A 19443-nucleotide genomic window follows, 5' to 3' on the forward strand; every position below is an offset into this window, starting at 1 on the left:
TGTCATGTCGGGAATGGCAACGAACCCATGTATGATTGTATAAAACTCTATTCATGTATGTTTCAAGGCAATCCAGAGAGCAACGGAGTAATGAAAATCTGAGGATATTTACGGAGAGAACTACATTCTTGTCTGACAGCCGCAGCTTACATTCAACATGCAGTCTCATGAATACGAGACAAATACTGTTTTTTCTTTTTAAAAAAAACTTTTATGGTCTGAATCCTGCAGTAGGTGGCAATATTCAGTCTCTCCAAATAATGCATCATTGCACAGTATTACCTATTTAATAACCACAAATAAAAGTGTGTCTTAAATAAGCCATCATACTTGTTGGTATTTCCGGCATCCTGAAGTATCAATTTATTTTTAGAGATGCAATACATTTTGAAAGATTTCAAACCTCTCGAAGGAAATCTTACTTTCATTTGTCAGAGCAAGGACTACATATTTCCTTCCTAAAAACTCACACGGATGAAAACTTATGACTGAAACCTTCCTGTGAAGAAAGACAATTAATGTACAATAACACCTTGAAAATTAGATAGAGATAATTATGACAGAGAATCGTTTTAGCTAGTGTGAGGGTTTATTTGGATACATACTTTAGGTCATAAAATGTTTCAATAGGCCAGCACATCAAAAGGACAATGAAAATGTTTCTTATCTAAAAGAAATTGAATATATTGGAGTTAAAAACGACTTAAAAGTTAAAAGAGTGGACAATTTTGTGCCACACTGCCTGTGTTTTTGTGTTTCACAAGTTAAACTTGGCGGAATTGTGCAGCAGCAGCTTGAGGTCATAAAGGCAGAGAATGGAGTGGAACAGAATCAGAAACACTACGGTTTTCTGCACATCCGAGCGTGTTAATGTGTGTGAGAAGAGGTGATTTTCTCAGGTAAAGTATGTTGGGCTTCACAATAGTAAGCAAAATAAATATGGCTCGGCTGGTTTTACAGTGTCAGTTTGGCCCAGTTTCAGTGCCTATATGTTTTTGTCTTTATTTATGCTTCTGTGAGTGTGTGTGTGTGTGTGTGTGTGGGTGTGTGTGTGTGTGTGTGTGTGTGTGTCTAGACATCCAAGCCAGACTGTGTCGCAGCGGCAGCGTTAAAGGAAGGAACTGAAACGTTATCACAGTGAGGTCATTAACGAGAAGCTCAGTGCTGTTCAATAGATCCAAATGGGCCCATTTAGAAAGACATTAAGAGCAGCTTGCAACCCCAAACTACATTAGATTAGCTTCCTTATTTTCTAACGCAAAGGAAGAAACAAAGAAAGTAGAAGGAACAATTCCAAAAGCAAATGGCGGCAGTGTTATTTGAGCCTTTACAAAGTCTAACCTAAAGCAGAAGTAAATTAAATAAAATGATTTTTTTCATTTAATTCGATTACAGTATTAACAGTATCAATATTCCAGTCAAGAGGTGCTTGTGAAATTTCAGCTCTATGGGTTTGCGATAAGAAAGGGTTCTGTTTAAGGATGTGTGTTCTTCACAGAGAAAAGTGAAGTGTTATCACTTTGAGATCATTAGCAAGCATCACAGCATCTAAGAGCAGCTCAATAGGCCATTAAAACATTGTTAAAAGCATTAAGCAATCCAAATCTTGAGAAAACCCTTCAGTCAATCAGCTCCTGAAGTTGTAAAGCTGTGTATTTTAAGGTCTCCTCGGGGCGCAATCACAGTCCAAGAAGGACTTGTAACTATCCTTTCCTTTCGTTTCACAGTGGTGATATTCCAGTACTAAAAGCTAAGACCTCGGTTCACCACCTGGGATCTAATCCCACCACTAAAGGGTTATCAGAGATCGCACTTTACATGCCCATCTTGCATTTAAAGGGAGTTCATAGTCTTTCTTTGGGGCTTCGGGTTTTCTTAGTAGATGAGTTGACAGAGCTTCATGAACCTTAGCAACAGTTGTGTTAGTTTACCAGAAATAAATAAGTTACACACATGACCTGAAATGACTTTCTCACTGCCCCAGAAAACAATAAAACAACTGTAAAAACTATTTGTGTCCTCTGACCTTGCTCTCGCTGTTGTGACCTTAGTCAGGGTACCAGATAAACATGCAGCTTTAATTTGGTGAACGAGTTCCTGATGAAGGGAGGCTGCAAGCTGCACTGAGTCACTGCAGAGCTCCAACAGCAGGGAGAGTATCTCGTAAATACAAATAAATCATCAGTACATCTAACATCCATGCATCTACCTACATTATGCATGTGTATGTTTTCTGATAATACACTGTATTGTTTTATTAACGTTAGTGTAGCCTCAGCATGTGAGCAGGTGGCAGTTTATCTTCTTTAAGGGCACCTCAGTAGGTCAAACGTTTTCCTGTTTGGTCACACTTACATTATTTTGTCAGAGGGCAGCTTTTCTGCCGAACCTAATCTGATGTTGAGGAACAATAGGTTACCCTAAAAATAAGATTGGATTTTGCCCCTGTTAAAACACGGGCACTGCACACATCTAATGAATTACGTTCAGTCAGCCATTTCAACTACCAAATAAGCTGATGTGACCCCTGCAAAGAGCGGTTCACATGGGCATAAATTCCATTTTGATCGTGACGGCAGAAGTAACAACAACCTCCTCATTGGTATCCTGCCTGAACAACCACAACAAGGCAATTTTCTTGACACCACAATGATTTTTAACAGACCAGCCAGAGTCACAACTTTCTCTTTAGATTTGATTGAACTCTTTACCGACCTTCTGAAAATGCAAACATTCCCACAAAAACAAAATGAGTTGGGACATTTATCATAAAACGCTTGTAATTTGATGACTAAACACCTTGGGCTGTATGATCTAGCATAATAACATTTTTCCAGAGGGGTAATAACAGCGGTGGGGTCAGGGTGACATCATCTTTTCCTCTGCAGTTCCAGTGGAGCTTTGGTTTAAGAGAGGTGTATTTTTACATATTTTATAACTGTGTGTCCACTGTACCCTTAATGCACTTCTACTACCTGGAGTCAAAAATAAACTGTCAAGAAAAGGTTTAGAGCGTGTACTGAGGTGAACCCTGGTCAGAAGTAGTGCAGGAGTGCGGGGGGAAGGGGGGGGGGGGGGGGGGGGGGGGGGTGGTCCTGTCCTGAAAGCTGAGTGTATGAGAACTCACTTGCTGAGATTGCTCATGTTGAGTCACTGGTGAACTGCTACAATAGCAGTTTGGGACCTTTTTCCTTAAAGATTATTTTCAGACTTTCAGCTAAGTGAACAAGTATAGATTAAGCTGAAACCCTGTTTGAGGACAACAGTTGGAAAAATCAGCCAGTTACTGAAAATTAACAACTTGTAATGAGTAAAACGTTGTTGTTTTTTTTTTCATTTTTCATTTTCACAGAATATTGCATCGTGTAGTGGATTTTATCCAGGAGCAGGATGCTCACTAAGTTACTGTCAGTCGATTTATCTCCCAAAAGAATTTTCGAGCACAAAATGTTCTTAGAGGTCAGAACCCTGTGTGATTCACATAAGAGTAGGCTCGTAAGTGAGCTGAAGAGTGAAATAGCTTAACTGACACATGGTTATTTTTAAATGAAAAAAATAATGAAGTTATGTGTGTTATATAGATAGTTGTGAGGGTGGGAACCATGCTCTATTGTCAGACTCTCATTAAAATAAGTCAAGGAGGGAATTTGCTGTTCTTTCTGCATGGAGGCCTTAAGCGTCCATTTATATCACTTCTGTGTGAGTCCATTGTTTTTTCAGCATCTCAAGAGCAAGAGTCTGGCTCTGTGTGAACTAACAAGAGGGCAGAGTGGGACCCTTGACAGATGGCCAGGCAATTAAAGGGCTAACATAGATACGCAATCACTCATTAACAGTCCACCTGACCTACATGTCTCAGGACTATGTGTGGAAGCAGGATTACTGAGGGGAAACTCAGAAGCTCAGAAGAAGGATGTAACAGAAGGCTTGGCTTCTGTTACATTCATCCATCTTGCTCAGAGTAACGGTGCCTCTCCGCATAATTAGACCTATCAATGCAGTGGAGGGGGAAAGGAGAAAAAGGAACGGGTAAAAACCCATCTCATAAAACACAGCTAAAACACAAATAAAAAAGATAAATGAAATGAGTGAAGGGATACTGTACATGGCCTGAAACTCTAACCAAAGTGACTGGCTCCATGGCAGGTTACCAGTGTAACCAATTACGATGTTAGCGCCGCGCTCAGCTTGGTCACATTGGGTGACGAAGATAAAGTCAAAGAGAAAGACTTAATTCTTTGAAATTTGACCACAAGAGACACATTTTCCGACAAGGAGTGTGGAACAAGGTCATTACATCTCCACTAGAATAAAAGGGTTTTATTGTACGACTGTGGGGACCACATTTGTAGCAATTACTGAATCTTGAGTTTCTATGAAAATTCTTTATAGTTCAGATATTTTGTCTTATTGCTGTTTTATGGTCTGACAAGTGGTGTTCCAGACAAAGTACCCATCAATCTAAAAATAGACCAGTGCCAATGCTAGCCTGTTGGCTGTACCCTAAAACTGCCCAGATGTGGCCCATGTTTATGTGCTGCAGTTCTGCCCCGAGGTGACCTTTCCTTTAAGCGATAGGAAAGAAAACAGCTGCTGTCTGGTAAAATAACTCCCTTGTTGTGGTGTTACAGCACCTTTGAGTGCTGTTGACCTGTCGCCTGGATAGTTTAAGAAAATAAACTGCAAACTATGAGTGAACAACACCTGCATGACAGTTCTGTGGAAATTGCATTATAAAGTGTTTTGCAATAAAACAGAAAACTACCCAGCAGCAACGAAAGGTTTGAGAAGTTTCTTTTGATGGTCTTCGACTTTACCGTGGCACTATTTTTAACATTGCACCTCTCAAATAAAACTTAATCCATGCACTATCAGTATTAGAAGATCCTAGTGCACAAAATAAAGAAAACACAAACAAGTTTGACCTTGGGATATCAATGGATCATCACGGACGGCATCCTTCACAAAAAAGGTTATTCATTTCAGGAATGAGAGCCAAAGACTGAGCTAATACAGTGGATTAGGAGCATTCAGAATGTCAAATTATAGTCAAAAGCTAGAATAGCTAAAAACCTTGAATTGAGATAATGTGATAATTAGACAGCTATTGGTGAATGTCTTTCCATTACAATGGACACTGATGGTTATTCAAACCACACGTCACTGTTGCATTTTGTTCTATCTGCATGATAATCATCATCACTTAGCCATGGACTCGCATTGTAATTTGGAGTGTTGGACAGCGTGTACTGATATTGGTGGTGTATTTGCACCAAACAAGTGGCCTTGGTGCAGGCTTAGTGTTGGACAAGACAGAATCCTGTGTTCATTTTCTTCATCTTGAACCAACCTAGTAGAGCAACACTTTCTATTTTCACTGGATAAGGAACTAGGAAGACCTTTGTACAGATATCTCAGGGAGTAAATGATTGCAGCACTGTTTCAGCCTCAGACGGTATCCAAGTGAAAGTGACATGTTGAGGTTGAGGGGCTCCTCTCTCCCACCCTGTGTTGTCAAAGGTTCTCTCCATAGAGAATAAATAAAATTATTCAAATTCAGTGGAAATAGTTGAAAGTCATCATTCTAAACCCCTTAAAACACCTAATGTAGGGACAAAGGACAGATCAAGTACAGTAAAACAATGGTTTGGTTTTGTAATGACAAATCCACCTTGCTCAGATGAATACTGGTAAACGCTACAAAAAACTTCACAATAGAATACCCATGATAATCATAGGTATTTGTTTGAAGGTATTCACATTTTTACCATGAATATTATTCATGAAAAACCCTTTGTTTTGCTTCAGTTTAGACTCTGTTGAATTAAGATTTAGAAACTTCTTTGGCAAAAGTGAAACAATTTATTCAAAACTATGCTTTAAATAATCCCAAATCACTTGTAAGCAAGAATCCTCTGTGCCACCATATTTCAACAGTAGCCCAGAATGAACAAATAAAACACTGAGATTTGCTATTCTATTGAAGCCGAGTAGTCATTTCAACAAATAAGTCCAGATGAACAATGTTATTTTGTTGTTGTTTGCAGCCTTCAAGCTGACTGCTCGATGTCACTACATGTTAAACAATGGGTTCATCAATCCAAACAATAGAGTTGTGAAATGTGCTGTGCTTCTTCACATATACTCAAGTCATGATTTGCTTGGAGGGATAAGATGTATGAAACCTCATTTCTGGTCTCTTTGCATGTTAATTTGAAAATCCTTCATTAACAGACAGGACCAAACTTATCTTTTCTTTTTTTTTTAAAATCAAAGTCAAGCTGAGCTGTTGTCTTATGCAACTTGTGCCATAAACTAATTGTATCACACCAAGTCATACATTTTGATGTACAGAAGATATATGTAGGTGTCAAAAACTCTGTTTGTTCAATTGAAATCTTTCAAATCGCAGCTGTCTCCTCTCTCCTGCGGTGTCCCCCAGGGCTCTGTCCTCGGTCCCATTCTCTTCATCCTTTATCTCCTGCCCTTTGGCCATATTCTTTGGAAATAAAATGTTAAATTTCACTGTTATGCAGATGACACCCAGCTCTGCCTTTCCACTAAACCCACCTCCACCCTCCCAACCACTCACTGTTTCCAAGTCCACCCTCAGAAAAGCTCACAGTTTCTCCATCACTATCAACAGGTCCCCTGTTTCTCACCTCATCTCAGGTTAAGGGCCTGGGTGTCATCCTCGACAGCACACGATCATTGCAAGCTCACGTCAATCACATCACCTGGTCAGCCTAATTCTACCTATGTAATATTAACCACCTCCGCCCCTCCCTCTCACCCAGCAGCACCGCCACACTAGTCCACGCCCTGTCACCTTGCGCCTGGACTACAGCAACTCCCTCCTATCTGGCCTCCCTCTCAAATCTCGTCATAAACTCCAGCTGGTCCAACACACTGCTGCCCGCATCGTCACCCGAACTCCTTCCATCCATCACACGACCCAAGTTCTTCTTAAACTCTACTGACTTCCTATCCAAGAAGAATTCAGTCAAAAATCGTACTCCTGACATTCAAGGCTGTCCATAACCTTGCTCCCCCATACCTCACTGACCTCCTCCACATCCAACACGCACGACCGCACTCTCTGATCAGCCTCCTCTCTCAGTCTCTTTGACCTGCCGGCCCGCATGTCCACCATGGGGTCCCGAGCCTTCAGCCGCTCGGAACCCACCTCTGAAATTCACTCCCACCCAACATCAGAAACATCCCTGGACTGTTCTAAATCTCAACTCAAAACTTACCTTTTTAAACGAGCATATTCACTTTAAACCATGTCTATTGCAAACGCCTGAATGTCTCATTGTTTTATTGATAAAAAAATGTTTTACTTGTTTTTAACAGCATTTTTAACATGTGTTTTGTAAATAAATAAAAAATATGTATAAATAAATAAAATGTATTATTATTATTAATAAAAATAGACCCATTGGAAAAAATGACGTTTGCAGATGCCAATGAAAACAACCCCATTATGCAGTTAACAGAAACTGCATCGATCATATAATCATTATGACAATGAACGGAAATGTGGCATGCACCAGCCTTTTAGCCTATTAAAGCAAAGCACTGCAGCTGCAGAATTAAAATGAAGTTTTACTTTAGTTTGGGTCAGGTCGGTATCGGTAACTGTTGGCCATAATCTGAGAGTAAAGTACAATTTAACAGAATGTGATAGGTTGTCACAGAACATATCCTGACAACGCTACAGTGATTATAATGATCCCAAATGACCCATCACCCGAACCACAATGGCTCCCGAAAGCCATACCCCTCACCACCGACTACACATGCACACACACATGCACTGTGTGCACTGTCTGCACCGTGTGCACTGCGTTCATCAGTGAAAAAGACAGTAATGATTACAGGCTGAATAGGCATGTGTGGTGATGCGTTTCAGGGGGGTATGTGTGAGAGCAGTCAGGCATGGTTCAGATTTGAACAAAATAATTATCTGCTTGATACTGATGAATCAAATGACTGACACACACAATATCAACCACATACACACACGCTGTCAAAGCAGTTCTCCGGCTGCTCACGATATTCTTTCCACACCAAAACCTGAAAGTTGACAGTTTACCCTACAAGATATTCTTCACAATCTCTGGCAGTCAGCAATTAAGCTGGCAGAAATACATTCAGTCAACATTCATAACATCATACATAACTTGAAGTGTGTTCAAACACTCTCACAAATAATAACAGAGGCTAACACGAAAACCGAAGCACGCACACAACATCTCACCGGCAGTTTGTCAGACCACAACAAACTATATTGATTGCGCCGCTTTCAATCAAAACGTAATAGAATGACACACGGCAGCCAGTATTACTTATAGGCTGTTTGAACTGGTGCACATAAACCAAGATAAAGACAAAACAAAAGTCATGCACCCTTCAGTGAAAACATTTGTCTCTCCTATAACATGTTATTGATGAAAGAAGTCATTTGGAATAATAGTCAGGGGCACAGCAAGTGCAGGAAAAAAAGAAAAAACGAGCAGAGAAAACAAACAGGGACTTGGAGAAAAAAAAGAAAGGTCTGCATAAAACTGACTGTTATTCATCTTAATTCAATCTCATTTGCTCTCGTTGAATGTGTCTTTAAATATCTGGCTCCCTACCAGAATCTCTCAGCACTTCTTGCTCTGACTGAAAAAAAAAAGAAAAGAAAAGAAAAGCACTATGCTGCATTGTGCTGACTGACCACTAAAAGAAAAAAGACAAAGAAAAAAGAAAACATCTATAGAAACTTCTTTGGAGGTTGTGTGTGTGTGTGTGTGTGTGTGTGTGTGTGTGTGTGTGTGTGTGTGTGTGTGTGTGTGTGTGTGTGTGTGTATGAGTAGATGATTTCTGTCTTTTTAGCTATTTATTTTTTGAGTTTTCTTTCATTGCCACAGTGTTTACGGGACAGTATTTGATTGTCCCTCGTAAATATAAATGTCTCCCTTTTAGACTAATTTGAATGTCTGTCGTGGAAAACAAGTGAAATAAAAAAGAATAAAAAGAATAAAAAATAAAAAATGAGAAGAAGGCAGTGTTTGCCCCAGGATTGCAATGCGGTAGGCGCTGATCTCAACTCTTTAGGCTTTGATCTTGTACAATGTTCAGCAAAAGACACACTCATAACTGCAGTTTCTTTCCCCAGTGTGTGAAACTGATAGTCGAAGACAGCTGAGAGGATCGAGTGCCACACAGTGTAACATCATGCATTACCGCTGCTCTGACCACTTAGCCACCTGGTTCAGCTTCTTTAGACTCAGGGTAAAGCAGCTTCTGTAAACCTCGATTTTGATTATTATCATTCTGGAAAGGCTGAATTCAGCCTAAAGAATATTGGATAGTTCTGATCCCAATCTATAACAACAAATATCTGAACGTTATTATGGGAACATAATTAAATCCTGAAATAGAAAACACAACCAAGCAGGTCTGTCAAACATACAGTTGTCTATATATTTTTGGATAAGAATAATAGCTGTCCTAATCTATTCAATGGGGGTATCTCTCTTTGAGTATCAGTGACTTTCAGACATCAGTGATGTGGCAGTAAAGGGAAGCCACCATATTGTGAAGAAGCCGTAGCATCAAAGCCAAACCAGGATAAATTTGTTAAAATCTACATCATGAAAGCTTCTCATGTTGCTCTGACAAGTTGCAAATATTTGCCAACATTAGCATGAAGAAAACAACGGATATTATATATTTGGGCAAATATTAAGTAATTTCTTGCAATTTGGGGGGAAATGACATTCTTATGAATCCCACGTTAAAGTGTACATGTTTTGTTAAAAAGGAAGAACGCTGGGATATATATAATCTCACAAAACCTGGACAGTAAAAAGCATTTGTACCCTTTAATCCCTAAAACAAGTGAAACATAAAAAGCCCCATTAGCACGAGTCCAATGCATGTATGTACGAACTGCATATAATACATTTTACCAAATTTTTTAACAGAAAAATTTATATTTTGAAGTCAGTCCAAACTTCTGAGTTTAATTCAACAGCTTTTCGTGTCTCATCACACAGTAAAATGTGGCAAAGCACATTTACACCGTGAAGAATTCCGATTTGAAAAACATGAACTATAGTTTGACAAGATGGAAGCTTGAAAAGAGTCACTCAGTCTTTGTCCAGCTGTTCTCATCAGAGAGTTTCCCTTCAATAGAATACAGTCATATCCCATTTTATTAAAATTAATAGTATTTTATTGTCGTCCATCCCATTCTACTCTCCTGTTAAATGTTTTCTGCAACTTCTTCCTGTAGTGTGTCTCTGTCCTGGTCTCTCCCTTTGTATATCTAGATAGTGACATTCTGCAACTGGAGTAGCTGATAATCTGTCATTATGGCACATTCTTCAAGTGCTCTCAAACCTCAAGCATTTTAAACATGTGCGTACGCCCGCGCGTGCGCACACACACACACACACACACACACACACACACACACACACACACACACACACTGATGGTACACGGAGCAGATAAAACACCTTTCATCTGTCATAAGGACATGTAAATCTTTGTAAAATATTGTATTATAGTAACAGACCTTAGACACAAAAGTGACTCTTCATCTGTCACCTGACAAAACAAAAAAGCATGACATTTGTGCAGCTGACATGATAAAGTGATGCAACCATGTCTATTCATTCACTTCTCTGAGACGCTTACAAAGAGCAGGTGATGATGGCGACAAAGTGAAAGTCACTTTCAAAGACATGTCTTAAGATGTTGGCTGAAAACCGTGACGCTGGTTTGAAAGAATTTTCCATTAGAGACCCCATTAGAGTCTCAAAGCTACATGAATGATCCAACATATAGTCACATACTGGAACTGAATGTCATGGCTTGACACAAGCATGTCCTTTCTTTCTGTTAAGGTCAGAAAGGCACAAAAAGAGGAACAAAAAGTCAATTTGTCCTTTTTTTTACTCTCTCTTCAATTTCTGCTCTCTCCCTTCTCAATTATAGCCCACAATTTTCCGATCTAACTGCCTCGGAGGCTTGGAGATGACCAGAATCCTTTTTCCACTTTACAGAAAACTTGAATGTTACATGTTCAAGCATTCACCTGGACAGTGTATTTTATTTCCTGTTCTGTCTTCCCAGTGGTCAGTTTTTGGATATGAAGTACCCAGTACAATTTTAACGCCCGCTTTTCCCCTTTTCCTTAATTGTTATTCAGTGTAGTCTAATGTTTGCTTTGACCCCTCTAAAATCTCTCCAGATTGCATAAATAGAAAGTGAATTGGAAAAAGGAGCATGAAGGGGATGAACAAATATTAAAAATGTCTGGGATGGAGGAACACAATGATAGAAATGGAGAAAGTGTCAAAACAGGGATGAGAAAGAATGAACAGCAGAAGTGTAGAAACAGAGAGAGAGAGAGAGAGAGAGAGAGAGAGAGAGAGAGAGAGAGAGAGAGAGAGAGAGAGAGAGAGAGAGAGTGTAAAGGGTTAAAATATGAGGAGAGATGAAGAGAATAATTATAAACCCCCCAAAAAAATTAGACAGAGAAACCTCCGATGTTGTACCTCAAGTACATGAATTATTCATTTATATAGAGGCTCAGTAACAAAAGTTCCCTTCACAAAATCTGAGGAAGTGTATTGACCATGAGTTCCACAACAGCAACTGAAATTAGCCAGCACGCACGCACGCACGCACGCACGCACGCACGCACGCACGCACGCACGCACGCACGCACGCACGCACGCACGCACGCACGCACGCACGCACGCACACACACACACACACACACACACACACACACACACACACACCAAAACAATGTGCACAGTGTTTCATACGTCACGTCTGGTTTACACTATTTTGCTGCATACTGCTGCTCTCGTTCCCTATTTTGCCTTTTCTTTGCAGCACTTTTGGATCTCAATGTACCACGGGAAGCCTGTGGGCACACATTTTTCCCACTCCATAGCCACGTACATAGTCACTCCAGGTATTTTTTTCCTTAATGAGAACAAATAACAGAAACCCCTCAAGTTTGGCAGAACAATGCTTTGGACCTTGCTGAAAATGTGACTCATTCCACCGGTCATCTGCTGGGGTGTGAGGATCATTACATTATACAACACACTGGGATTTAAACACATTGCCGCTGCAAAAGATTTATTTTTTTTCTGTACGGGGATTCGATTCTAAAGATTTTTTTTTTATATTTACACTCTTGTTGAAAGAGAATAATGAAAAAAAGCTCACCTTCCCAGAGTCCATTGCAGTGATGACCCACACACAGTGTGCATTGTTCTCATATTGAACAGGGTAATTAGGAGAAGTTATGACCCCTCTGGGCCCCCTTAGATTACTGCCACAGGTACGAGCTGGAGAGGAAGACAGAAAAAGAGAGACAGAGCAAAAAAAAAAGAGTGTTAAAAGTGATTTACAATGCAATAAAAATTATGCTTGGAGATTTCAAATGTCTTTCTACCTTAAGAAAATAAAAAGGATGAGACAAGGATAAAGAGGCGACAAAGAATAAAATCACAAGTTTGGTGTAGTCAAAAGAAAGGCACAGGCTACAGGCTGCGATAGGTATTGATCTACCAATGAAAGGTCAATGAAAAACTATAAATCAAATGAAATGAATGAAAAGTGAAAAGTGAAGCCGTGGACCCTTAGATTGCAAAAACGTAACTGAATTTAGATTTTTTTTTTTATTCTACAAAAACAGAGTCACTGTGTTTCAACCATTTGTTTTGTGACTCATGCTACTTTACATAGTTAATTTGCGAGAAATGTCCATCCATCCATCCATCCATCCATCCATCCATCCATCCATCCATCCATCCATCCATCCATCGCTCAAAAATGCAGTTGGTTCGTGATATCAATCAGGTCTTCAAAATCAACAAAACTTTATCATGCGCTATTATCAGAACAATTGATAGAAGTAAAATATATTTTTTTAAGAGTTATTCATTCTTAGATAATGCTTGCTTGATTTTCTGTCATATTGCCTTAGATCTAAAATAAAGTCTACTTTTGGATGCATTGTTTTACATTTGAGTGAAACTAATTCAAGTCTATGAACCAATGCACTCAACATGAACGGCCACAAGCTCACTAGAATAACTTGGATTCACTAGAGGAGGGTCCACGTGTGTCTTATTTGATAGTAATCCATCCATTAGCTCTTCAAAATGTTCACTATGAGTCAGCTGAAACGCAGAGATGAGAGAGGTTAGAGAGGCATTGAAACCAAGACAAGGTGAGAGCTAATAACGTGAGAATGGATGAGCAAAGTGTGGAAGGAAAGAGACACCGCCAGAAGAGAGAGGCAGAGGGAGGAGGACCTTAGATGACTGATCTGCCTGTTAATTAGAAAAGAGAGGCGAAACACACTGTGATACACACAGCTACACGCACACACAGAAACACAGTCATGGCGATTCATCTCGGCGACCAGCTTCTAATTAACAGTAAAGTCTCAGTAGAGAATGAGAGAGGCTCATGGGTTTGAATCCCAAGGGAGTGATCACGCCAGATAATACGATACACCACAGCTATGGTACAGACATTTTTAACCTCGGTTTCTCTGTTTGTTTGCCGCGGTCTACCGATCCCGTTTTCATCTCTCCCTCTCTGTCCTTTGTTGCTTTGTACAAACACTTTCAAAGAACATAAAATAGAATCAAACAGACAACTTTAAATATGGTTTGCAGCTGTTGCCATGTGTACAGTTGTGTCGTGCCAGAAATTCAACTCCTCACCAGTTTCATCCCACACCACATAAGACATACACCAATGTGTATTTATAAATTATGCAAGCGGTTTCTGAAACTTTTGCTTTAACTGATTTATTGAGGGAATATGAAATGGGATGCATATTGATCAAAATGTTCAGATCCCAGTTTACACTGTAAAGTTCAAGTGGAAATATTAGCTTCCGGGATGTCTTGTGTATCATTCATAATGTTTGTAAATGCTTTTCCCGTTTTTTTATTGTTTCGAAGTGAAGAACACTTACAGTAGCACCTGCCAAAGGCATTTGCATGGAGCCGCATGGGTGATACAGGTGGGGGAGAGAATCATGATAGAAGAAACATGGTGTGGGAATAAAATGATTCATTTATTTATAAAAGCACTATTTAATTAAATAGTTTCAATAGTTAATAGCGTCACACTATATGTACAGACTTACCGGATATTACAAACAGCTGTTCACAACAATGTTTGAAAATGTGAAGCCAAGGCATTTATTTAATCAGAAATCACCACCTGGTGTCAGATGAAGCCTACTTCTTTTTTGGGAACCCACACTCACATTCACACATAAGGGCAATTGGAGTCAGCAATTGACCTAAAATTCATACTTTGGACTATGGGAGGAAAGTTGAGTTACAAGAGAAAACAGACAGGGAGAACATTAAAAGTCCGACTGTCATTGTGAGGCAGATAATCTCTGCAAAAACTTAATACTCCGTTTACAAATCTTTTTTTTTTCTGTAAGATGTACGCCAACAAAAATAACCTTCACAGTGGTACAAGGTCAAAAACAATCACCCCCCCCCCACCCCTGAACCCACCCCAAAAAAACAATCAAACAAACAAACAACAAAACAAACAGGAAAACAAAGAGATTTGATGATTGATGAATAACATATTTTGTAAATACTGTTCATGTCCTGTCTTTTGGAAGCTTCCCTGTCCCGGTATCATGATTTCTAGGCATGTGCCTGCAGACATACAGACACATCACGGGTACGCACACTCGTACAAATAAGCACACATACACAAAATATAACACGATGTGACAGCGACCCTACAGTATATGTCTGAGCTCAGGGACTGCCTGTCCGTCACACACTTGCACAGCTCAAGGCAAATGCCACTGCAGCCATGAGGTGTGTGACATTGTGCCTTGGACACTTTCTGTCAATGCAAGTGTGTTTGTGAGTGCGTGGGTGGACAGACACACGCACACACACGTGTGCATGCTAACCGTCTACAGTTTTTTTTATTCATTTTTTTTTTAATTGTGGAGCAATAAACCCAACAGGGTTTTGTCAGAAAGCATGCAGGTGATGGCAGCCCGTGGATCGCTGCTCTGCCACTCATACTGTTTTTTAGTCCCTCAGCCACTCAATATGAGGCCAAATCATCTTTCATAAAAAAAACAACAAGAATACTGTGTAAATTCAACTGATATCATTTTTTCATCATACTATGCTTTTCTATGAGCAAAATGGCATCACTAATTCTTTCAAAGTTTCATCAAATATGATTGTGATTTAGTTTGCATTGTCCAACAGGAGCTGTTGGACTTGACCTTTAAAATATCATCAGTCACATACAAACAAACATTCATACCAAAACGTGCCTGCCAAGGGGCTCGCAACTTGGTGCTTAATATCTATTCCACATGGAAGATCCTAGAGGAGGGATTGAACGATGGTCCACTCTACCAACTGAGCCACAGCTGCACAAGCCAATGTGTCTTGTGATGCGTTTTTTTATAAAGACAATTCTAACCTCATTAAGACTCATGCCTACAAGTTTCATTAAACTCTTGAGAATATTTTGTACTTTAGCCTGGTAAGATGGTGTTCCTGTTCATAATCTTTCCATCAGAGTTCATATTGGATGGTCTGTTTCTTTAAAGCATGAAAAATGCCACAAATGAGCACAAAATGTAATTGCTGACAGATTCAGAGATTCAGGGAGATATGCCGAGGTGTGGAACTGGCCTTAAGAAGTACAGCAGTGCAGTGACTTTGAACATAGGAATAGGAATTCCAGACAATGATATAACAAAGTGTAAGGTTGATGTTATTGTGTGTGTGTGTGTGTGTGTGTGTGTATTATCATTAGAGATCTAACATCTCTTGAAGCAACAAAAGCAATGCATATATGTCCTACCATGTATGTATTATCTGCACTAATGTGTCATAATAAAGCTTACACATCATCGCCATGTAATTCCACTGTTATCTAAGGACCATTAAAAACACATTAAAGATTGATAGAGTTCCTTTTGGATTAAATCCTCTTGTTAAATGATGAGCACGCAAGGTTAGCCTCATTGCTGCGCTGCCTGCAGCAGTCGAGGTCCTGATTAAAGATTGGGCAATTTTTTCTGAACGCCTTGGTCCTTTGGGCGATAATGGTCAGAAAGCCAGTCTTTAGAGTTGATGGTTTAACTCCTTGCTTAACCGAGGAGGATGCAGAAGTGTCCTTGAAGAAAACATTGAAGCCTTGAGAAGCAGGTCAGCAACCCAGCTGGCCCCTCCATCACCTAACATGTATACAGATGTGAGGGACTGTAACGGTCTCAACATGAATTAACTGTTTGTTTGTGGAGAAGTGAAAATATGTTTTTGGGTAAATCAATTTGGTACTTCAGTCAGTATTAGGGCTCATTCATCAGTTCATTTTAACTTGGGAAACAAGCACTTCACCTATACCTTTAAAAATTGAATATCTGACCAGTTGCAGTTGATGTTTTGAGCTGGGTGTAGCATTTTGATTCTATGTCTGCAGGTCAGTCGATATGCATTTAATCTGTTTCTATGTGCTGAAGGATCTCAGCTGAGGGAGGTTATACATTCATTTTGATATATGGATGTGATGCTGTGGTTGTGTAAGCAGTATTCTTTATTAAAGGTGAAAATGGCTGGAGTTGGGAGGGGTTATCTCCTCTTCAGTGAATTAAGCTACACTCTCCCCCTATTGATTTTAAAGGAGTGTCTCCAATTACGTAGTCATTTATGGCTAAATGCTGGACTACCTGTATTTTTACATGAAGGGGTATCATTAACAGCTGCTGTAATCGCTTGAGCATCAAAAGCACTACTAGAGGCTTTTACATGAAAAAAAGAGAAAACTTCATGTCACGCTCCAAGACTGCTGTACCTTGTTAGATTTATGTTTTTTTTTATTAGAACTCATTTAATGATGATTTAATGAGTCATTTGTCATCATTGCAGCTATAAAGCATTAAATAAATGTGTGATTTAAGAAAATTATTATCATTATATACTCCACTTTTCTACTTTTTTCATAAAGCATAAAGCTTGCTGGGCAAATCTTGACACCACCACTTTGGGTTAGAAACTTTTTCCCCTTTGTTTTTGTTAGTTTTTTGGTTTAGTTTTTTTTTCACAAACCGCACCACTTTTTCATTCAAGCAAAGCCGATCTTGGTTCACATCGGTATCAATCAAAATACATCATTGTGCTGTTGGTTAAAACATGGTATTCGCAGTGACATAACTCTGCCGTAGGAATTCATAGAAGCACCAAGTGTGTTTGTAGTACACTTACTTCTGCAGATGGGCCTGTGGTCACTCCAAGCAGCCAGGGTGTCAGTGACTCGTTGACAGGTGATACTTTTAGACCCTTGTAGTACGTAGCTGTCATCACAACTGAACTGGACACTGGAGCCAATCCTAGTTAAGGAGACAGAACAGTGACAACACTTGTCAAGAAAGCAATAGCAGTTTCTTTGATTCTCGCTTGAAGCCACTTGATGTTGCAATACTTGAGGAAATCCACGAAGAGAGACAAAAAAAAAAACACTCTTTAAAAGAAGCACCGCAGCAACATCACATGAAAATCTCAACATCTCACAACAAAAATCATATCGTCATCAGAGATCATCCAGTTGGAAACTTTTCTTTTTAACCCCCCTAAACAATGTTTCACCTTTATTCATACAAGACTCTTTGGTTACCTTCTTCCCTTCACTCTCTTCTGCTCTATTTCCTCTACTTGCAATGCCACCATTACCTTTTCTCTCTTCGTTTGCTCAGATCGTTTGTGTTTTCACATTCTTTCCAACACCCTGCTGTCTAACACGTGAGAGGGACATTCAGCCTTCTAAATGGAAGTCTGCATGGTGTCTTGTCTGCAAAGCCTAATATCTCCTCCCTGCCGACACACACCACAGTCTACCACCTGGCCAAACATTCATAACATAGAGTTCTGGTTGCTGATTGTCTCTACCCTGTTGTTAAACACTGAAGAGCCATAGAGCCTGGCCAAATCTCTCTTCGTGCCTTTGTCACGGCAAGTTGGGCCATTCACTTCCATCAGAGCTATTCCCTCTTCCAGGACAGTGATAACTCTAAAAATACCTATACCCCGCCACTCACTGTGAAATTTATAATTAGAGAAGAAGGGCTTTTTTCCCTCCTTGAACATACCAACAACCTTTCTATCACAAATGTGGATATGGTTGATTGACAATAGTCATTACACACAAGGTTACAGGTAGGTACCACATCCACATGCCTAAGAATAAAGACAACTCTAATTTTCTCTATAATTATGTCTCCATTCCATTTATCCTGTTATACTTCATCACACTGCAATGCTGTTTCAGCTCCTGCAGCTTGATGGTTAATGATGATTAGAATGAGACCTGTAACACGCAAGTATACATACACAACAACATGCATACACACACACACACACACGGAAATGCTCACACACTTACCAACACATGCACACGTAGCAGTAATGACCCTTCATTAACTCAGACAACTCCACTAATAGTGAGAAAGGTTTGTGCAACCACAGATGCTAATGGTACTGGAGAGCAGCAGGAACTCATTTAAAGTTTTCATGCTGAAAATAGTCTTTGAAAGCGGTAAATATGGAGCCCGCCTCGATTTCTTCTTACACACCAGACCAACATCAGGACAATTGCTGTGACTTATGCTAAATGCATGTGCCGTAGGGAGAGACACTTATTTTATAACTGCTCACTCCTGATTAAATAGATTGATGCTTCCCTTTCTGCTGATTAGGTGATGGACACCACTGAGAGTTTCTTGGAAATCCCCAAGTCCACCGAGTCTTTGCACACCGACAAAAATGATGTAATTGTTCAAACCATGTGTGTCTGTGAGGCCTAGACACCGAAAACCATAGCACATGTACAAGTAATATAAGTAATAAACGAAGCAATAGAGTACATTTGGGAGGTATGTTTTTCTAATGAAATGATATTTCATAGAATGTCTTCTTTGCAGGGACTTTAAATGCATATTAAACATGTTCTCAACCTCCCCTTATAGCACATAGTGTTTTTGTTGTACAGTTAGTTTTAAAGGTGTATGCCAGTAATCTTAGTAATCCATAGAGCCAAAATTGAAAATGTCAAAAATAAAGATACTTTTAGAATTTTGCTCAAAAAGTATAGACGATTAAAAACCAAAATGTTTCATTTACCACAAAAATAAACTCCTATATCAGGCCTTTGCAGCAGTCCATTTGAAGCGATTACAGTTTTGAGTCATCCCAGATAAATCTCTTCAAGCTTTTTATACCTCAGTTTGAGCCTAATACCCTCACAAGCAGCCTCAAATTATATGTGAAGTATTTCTGAACTTCCAGACAGAAATACAGTGGAAGTATTGGAATGTGGAATGACTATGAAGTCATTCCACTGCTG

The 19443-nt window shown here is 39.6% G+C and overlaps 1 protein-coding gene across 1 annotated transcript in view; it reads right to left on the minus strand.

Moving 5' to 3' along the window:
• LOC308106645 (CUB and sushi domain-containing protein 1-like) overlaps nt 1-19443 on the minus strand; it is a gene marked incomplete at both ends in the record, with an annotated part of 411609 nt that overhangs the window by 146948 nt on the left and 245218 nt on the right. The window contains 2 exons of the mRNA XM_080458503.1: nt 12247-12368; nt 17310-17434. Coding sequence (XP_080314629.1) covers nt 12247-12368; nt 17310-17434 — 247 coding nt within the window. The remainder of the gene's footprint in view (nt 1-12246; nt 12369-17309; nt 17435-19443) is intronic.

This window comes from Lipophrys pholis (assembly GCF_963383615.2).
Source record: "Lipophrys pholis genome assembly, chromosome: 2".
In the NCBI taxonomy this organism is placed as follows: Eukaryota; Metazoa; Chordata; class Actinopteri; order Blenniiformes; family Blenniidae; genus Lipophrys; species Lipophrys pholis.